This window comes from Cupressus sempervirens, chromosome 3 (genome assembly GCF_028749045.1).
Source record: "Cupressus sempervirens isolate cs-2001-9-10 chromosome 3, ASM2874904v1, whole genome shotgun sequence".
NCBI classification, from domain to species: domain Eukaryota; kingdom Viridiplantae; phylum Streptophyta; class Pinopsida; order Cupressales; family Cupressaceae; genus Cupressus; species Cupressus sempervirens.
The window spans coordinates 1,060,026,175-1,060,033,447 of NC_143120.1; the positions used below are offsets into that span (position 1 = coordinate 1,060,026,175).

Sequence of the window (7,273 nt, forward strand, 5' to 3'; positions counted from 1 at the left end):
ACGACATGTCTTAATAATAATTTAACAAATTCGTATCATGAGTCTTGTCGCGCATATTCATCATAAAATTAGGAGTTAGTCTGTCGTGTCGTACACATTCTTTCAACTGGTCTGGTTTCTCCGTGTATCTCAAGTCAACTCGGATCTGGAAGGGCCTAAGAGAGACATACAACAAATGGGCAACACCTATTTTATATTCTTCTTTTAACAGCAATTTCTTTTCAACATTTCATGCCAACTTCCTCGTGAAGTGGCCTGCCGCAAAAACAATGTATTGATTTTGATGCACTTGCGTGGACGGTAGCTTAACATCTGTTAATAACAAGCTTTCTTCAAGTTATCTTTCCTTTGAATTCCATTCATGGCGAAGATCATGATGCTTCTCGACTTGGATTCAGCTGCAAGGCAACGTCCTCAATATTTCTATTACATTGTTAATTATAAATACATCTCTGGTCTCATGGATTATGAAATCGACAGAAAGAGAAGAGTTGCAATTATAAGGTGTGATTTGTGTTTGAGAAGAGAATGGCGAGCAGCAGCAGCAAGTACGCAGTATTGGTGGGGTGCAATTATCCCAACACAGAATACGAGTTGCATGGCTGTGTGAACGACGTCCTGGTCATGCAAAGCACCCTCCTCTCTCGGTTTGGGTTTCACAAGGAGAATGTTGAGCTTCTGATTGATACGATTACAATTACAGAGGAGGAAACAGAGCAGCATAAGAAGCCCACGGGGGAGAACATTCGCAAGGCTCTGGTGGAGATGGTGAACAAGGCCAAGAGCGGGGATGTGCTCTTCTTCCACTACAGCGGCCATGGCACAATCGTCCCAATCAATCAACATACAGACGAATGTATTGTCCCATGTGATTTCAACTTCCTCACAGGTCGCTCATTTCAATTTCTCTCTTCACTCATCATAATGTTAAATTATATTTTGCCTTAGACTTTCAATTTTCAATGACTTGTATATCAATGACTTCCATTTTCTACCTTGTTAATTCAACTAATTTCATGATTGATGATGTATTAATGCAGACGAAGACTTTAGGGAGATAGTGAATGGAGTAGCGGAAGGGGCGTCATTCACCATGGTCTCCGATTCGTGTCACAGTGGAGGCCTCATTGACAAGGAAAAAGAGCAAATCGGTCCTCATCATGTGGAAGCTCTACTCACTTCTTCCACATCTGAAATTAAAGAAGAAGTGAGAGAAAGGAGCAAGTTTTTGCCATTGGAGTCTATCCTGCAAGCGTTAAGAGAAAAAACGGGGCGAGCCGAATTGGAGGTGGAAGACATAAAGAAGGCCCTGTTTGATATGTTTGGGAGAAACAGCAGCAGAAAAGTGAAGAGGCAGTATAATGAAGGTGGTGGTGAGAGGGAATTCATGAAAACAGTAGATGAAGACGTGGGAATACTGTTGAGTGGGTGTCAAACGGACGAGACATCAGCGGATGCGTGCCCATCTGGTAACTTGGAGGAGGCGTTTGGGGCATTCAGCAACGCAATTCAAATGGTGTTGGCAGGGAATCCGAGGGGCATAACAAATAAAGAACTCGTTTTGAGCGCGAGGAAGGTGTTAAAGCGAGACGAATACTCGCAGCATCCGTGCCTCTACTGCAGCGATCGAAACGCAGACGCCAACTTCCTCTGCGAGCAATCCGACAATTCAAAGTAAACTGTCATTACCACCCTGTATATTCTACTCTTCCAATGTAATCACTTATTATTATTATTCGTAATAAAGATTTCATTTTCAATTACCGCGTCTTATAGCCACCCTTCTTTTGATCCACAAAGATGATAATGATAATCGAAAGAATGATAATTTTATAAGAATTCTTGTGCACTATATTGGCTTTAGATCAGATTCACAGTCCCTATATAGAGGATTGTTTTAGTAATCATCCTTTGCATCACATCCTTTGATTGTGTACTGTGGATGTAGTTACATGAAAAATTTCACCCAGTGGGAAAACATGTCTACATGCAGAAATATCCACATGCACGACAGTGCCCCACAACTCCACCACATAGTCTCCCTGATCAATCCTAGACAATCTCACTCATTCATGCAAATGGTCATAGACCTTAAATTTGTTTGTCCAGCCAACAACTTTGAAGCCATGAAAGCCATCTTCAAGGGAGTGAAGTTTTTGATCTTCATCTCTACATAGAAACTTGTTTGGAATTGAAATGCTTCTCTCAATTCTAATGCCACCTCATCCATCATGGTACCTCTTGATTGAATGTGATGAGGTGTAGCTGTAAGGTCCCTCTTCGTATGTACTTATTAAATATGAATTTCTTTGTTAAATCTGTTGTAGGAGATTTGAACGGATACGAAGTAATGTTTTATGTTATGAATGTCCTAATGAAATTAAGAGTAGTTGATACATCCATGTTTTAATACTCAGTGATTCGAGAACTACTACATTATCTCAACTAATTAAACATTAAAATTTCACTAACAATGATACAAGGCATTTTCACCTAATGATAAGGGTGTTGATTTTGATACTTCGATGATTAAGTTTCATGCTTCAAATAGTTCAATATTCTTTAATTGGTGATGTTATGATGTTTAGGTATATGCATGCCTAACGATGATTATACTAGTACTTAATCTGAATTAATGAATAATTTATATATTATATTTATTATGTGATTATTGATGATTATATGTGAGTAGAAATGAATTAAACAGTTAATTATATGAAAGAATTATGTTTTGATTTATGTAACTATCCAGATAAGTTTGAAATATATGTATGTGATTTTCTTGAGCTACTGATGTGTGCAATGAGAATGCAGGATATTTTAGCTAGGAAATCTAACAGAAAAACGAAACTAAACCCTATGTACCATTGTGAAAATCAGGATTGAATCTAATGAAAGATGCAGATCCCCATTGTTCATATTTTATTTGTGTCGTGAAATGAATGAATCTATCATTTTGTAATCTTTAAGTGTTAATGTTTTGTAAGAGTGATTTTTTAGTGTCGCTTGACACTCGTGAACTTGTATATGCATTCCAGCATGATAGTTAGGGTTAACCGAGTAACCTAAATATCTAAGTTGAACTAGGTTAGTGACTTTTTTGCTAATCAATTAGTAATCGAGATTAATTACCCTAATCAAGATTAGTGATTTAATCTACATTTTTGAAAGTTGTTAGGAAGTTCTAAAAAATTCTTAGCTTTTGATAGGTCCTTAATTAATCCTAAAGTCCTACAATCATGAAATCTAAGTACCCAAGGGGTATGGGTATGGATTGGGAGCATTTTTCACCCCCCTAGCCCCTTTTGTTGAATTTTATGGTCACTCAAAAATCTCATTTTTGCTTTATTGCAAAAATTGAATGATTTCATCATCGGTTGGATAACTTTAACTTCACCTTGAGGTTAGCCTATGTCTAGTTGATTTAGAAGACTCTAGAACTTTTAGGCAAGTGGGGGGAGTTATTGCTTTGGGGGTGGTTGAGTTTAGGATCTTATTTAGAGACAAATTTGAGAGGGTTTGAGTGTTCACCCAACCTCTAGTTTTAGAGTGGAATTCGAGATTGAAGAAGAAGAAGGAAGGGAATGCTCATCTCAAATCTATTCATTTTCCATAACCTAATTTCTAAGGTAGGAATCCCTCAGCTCATGTTGTTCGTGTTGTGTTCATGCTTAAGATATTGTGTTTGCATTTGTATGTTCGTATGTGTGTTGAGTACGTTTGGGAGGGATTGAAATAGGTTTTCTTAAATATATTTCCTTTATGTTTTTCTTTGAATTTTGAAGGGATTGTATGGGTGTATTGGCATTACTCACCCTCAGATAGGGCAGAAGTGGCCATGTATGGGAGAAGGTATTTAGTTAGATTCTGACAGTGTAGAGTCTCTTCGCAGGACGAGAAGAGGGAGAGAGGGTAGAGTGTTATGGGCCCCTACTCGTCAATACAAACAACGTATGAGTTTTAGAATGCAAGAATGGAAGAATGGAAGTTTTTGAGTTTTTAGCCCCAAAAGGGCACCTAATGTGGTGTTGTATCTGATGTCTCCTGTTGGAAAAATCCACCTTCTCCCTAGTCTGGTTCAATGTCGAACCTGTTGTGCAAACTCGGAATGGGAGTGAATGTTTGATTTTGTCTTTATGTTATGATTGGTTGTCTTCTGGTCAGATTTTGTTCTCTCCATGATCACCATGATGTATTGCAGAATTTGTAATGGATCTCTTGTTAAGGGCCAAGAAGGAAATTCAGTATTGTTATTAAAATTCAATTATGTTGGGAGATTTCTCCTCAAGATTGAAATCCTGTGTAAAAAATGATATTATTAACTTATTGTGGAAATGGCAATGATGTCGGATTTTCTTCCTAGTTCTTTCCCGACGGAGCCTTTGAATCAGGTGGTTCAATACAAAAAGATTGATTAATATTCTTGCATATGAGTTTTCTAGTATTTCAAGTTATCTTTGCATACATAATACTTAAAAATCAAATATGAGGATGTTACCTTACTGCGGCATTCTTATAATTCAAACTTGTTTTCATTTGATTAATGTTAATTAGACGAAATGATGATAGCTATAAAGTTATGCAAATTGATTTCAAACTATGTTGAGAAGATTCGATTTATATGAATGATATTTCACTTTGTATTTTTCGTAAATTATTAAGAAGAAAAATAATCCCTTTGAGTGCATCAAAATAACATCAAACATTATGCTTTTATTTGTCCTATAAATTGGTTTTAAAAAAATAAAAAAATCCTCCTTGGCTATGTAAAATTATTCGAAAATTTAATACTTGTAGAAAAAGGGGATGCTTGAGAAAATTTATCCTTTAGAGCAAATTTTCTCTCTGTGATTTGCATGGGAAATTTTTTAATTCTCCTAGAATAGAGAATATTCTTTCTAAGATCCCATTTAATATCTTGGGATACTTCTTCTTTTTTAAATAAAAAATTATGTAACTTATAAATGAATAAAAATAAATAATAAGACTCTTACCTTATGACTCCCACCTTCAAAACTTTAAAACTTTACTACCTCCTATGTCATCCATTATACTTACTAATAAATTGCTCCCCTTCCCAAAATGGGTGCACTTTTTCAAGGAGTAAGGCAGAAGTTAATGTAGATCCTTGTTGAATTAAAAAACTTTGCAATTATCTTGCCACCAACTTTCTTACCTCACTCACTTCACCTCTAATCTGCCATGTGTACCACCTTGGGACTCACATTGACTTGGTGTTTTGAGGTATAAATGGAAATTTTCTTGTCTTCTGTTGCCCTTCTTTGGTTTTGTTCTTTGCTTGGTGATTGGGTAAGTGGTTCACATCACCTATCACCATCCCCTTTTTGCAGCCACATACTCCTGGTTGGCTGTTGTTTGGGAGGCGCCCAAATCCACTGGTGTGTGTGATGGGTGGGAGATTGTATCCAGGGGTGTGGGGAAGCGCATGGGGTTTGGGAATAGATTAGAATGTTAAGGGGAGTAGGTAATTAGTATAGGTTAGTTTAATTATTAGTTAGTTTTTGAATTTTTAATAATTTAATTAATATGTTTTTTTAATATTAGTATATGATTAATTTTTTTAGTGTTATGATAATTGTAGATAGTGTTAGTTAAAGTAGGATGTTAGTTATTTTATTTGTTTGTAGTTAGAATTTTAGATGTTGGTAACATTTATATAATTGTGTAGTTAATGTTATTTTAAGTTATTAATAGTATGTTAGTTTAGGTTTTGGTTAATTAGATTAAATTAAAGTATGGGTTAGTATTAAGTTAGATGTAAGGATGTTAGCTTATAGGTTAGTGAGATATGAATTGGGTTAAGTTAGTAAGAAGTTTGGTTAGTGTTATGTTTAGGTTAGAGGGTTTCTTTTAAAATTGTATTTAGTGATTGTTATATTAGATTTTAGTAATAGGATTTTAAATTTTAGTATATATATATATATATATATATATATTTTAATGTTGGCAATTATAAATTGATTTTAATTAAATATAGTTGTAGTTTAGAGTTAGCTTCTAATTAAGTGATAATTAGTAGAAGTTAATATTGGAAATTATTTTAAGTGTTAGTTAGGAAAGTAATTGACTTATAATTATTTTTAATGATTGAATAATTTAGTGTTAGAATCGATTTAATATTGGCTAGTAATTAAAAAGTTAGTTTCCATTATTAGTATAATATGTTGTTTAAGATAAGTTAGTTGATTTATTTAATTTGTTTAAAGAAATAATTTAGAATCATTATGTTAGTAATTAGTGATTGTTAAGTTGAATTTCAATATTACTTAAAATTAATTGTAGAGATTAGTTTATTAGTTTATTTTAATGTTATTAGTTATATTATTCTTAAAATTGAAAGATAGTTTTATTATGATTTCAATTAGTACAAGCTATAGATTGAGAAAGACTATTAGATTAAACTTTAAATGTTGAATATATAAACTATATTTAATTAGTATGTTTTAGGGTAGAAAATGTTGTCTCAAAATGTGATAGACATTAGATAATGTATTTTGGTCTAGATAGTTGTTTAGTATTATGTGTTTAGGATAATTTTGATTTATTTATTTTTCTATATATATATATATATATATATATATATAGGTTTAAACTTAATGTAATAACAAAATAAACATCGAAATCAATTTAATAATGAATGTTCAAATTTATCGGTCTACTCCTACTCATTGACTTTAAACTTAAAATGAAATGTCAAATTATCCATAGGAGAACCTGTTCTATTTGTCATTGTACCTTTACTTAAAATCGTGAAACAAACTCATCAAACTTAGTGGAATTAACTTTTTTTTATTAAAAAAAAATTACTTGTGTTTTTGCCCTTGTATTTTTGGGCATGAAAGTAGCAGCGGTGAACTGAGATAGTTTAGTTTCAAATAATTGTAAATAGACTTGTTTGATGTTTATGAAGATTGTGGAATTTGAATACTCAACCATGCCATACACATCAACAATCCTATCAAGGTTTTTAAATAGGATATACAAAGATCAACTAGGGGTGTCCTCGATATACACAAGGTATGTGAGGTACAAATTTGTAGATGAAAGAAAATAATGCCACACAGCGAGGAGGAGACAGTAACCCAAATCTCCACCTTAACTTCCCAAAGGTATAAAGTTCTTTGGAGTTCCTTGGGGCTTAGCCAAGAGTGACAATATTATACTTCTAAGAGAGGTTTTTTTCAATTCAACTCTTGATATTTATACTTTGCTAGAACGCAAGAGTTGAGGTCATCCCAAGGGGTGATGAAAT

At 33.7% G+C, this 7,273-nt stretch overlaps 1 protein-coding gene across 1 annotated transcript; it reads left to right on the forward strand.

The window, feature by feature from the left end:
• Positions 1-470: 470 nt before the first annotated feature.
• On the forward strand, positions 471-1,763 carry MC9 (metacaspase 9). The gene is made up of 2 exons (XM_089823035.1): positions 471-889; positions 1,041-1,763. The coding sequence occupies exons 1-2, from the start codon at positions 529-531 to the stop codon at positions 1,676-1,678; spliced, it is 999 nt and encodes a 332-aa protein (XP_089679161.1). The 5' UTR covers positions 471-528; the 3' UTR covers positions 1,679-1,763.
• Positions 1,764-7,273: the final 5,510 nt, after the last annotated feature.

Coding starts and splice junctions, on each gene's coding strand:
- MC9 (XM_089823035.1), top strand. CDS start 529: ATGGCGAGCAGCAGCAGCAAGTACGCAGTATTGGTGGGGTGCAATTAT. Junction 890..1,040: donor TGATTTCAACTTCCTCACAG/GTCGCTCATTTC, acceptor GTATTAATGCAG/ACGAAGACTTTAGGGAGATA.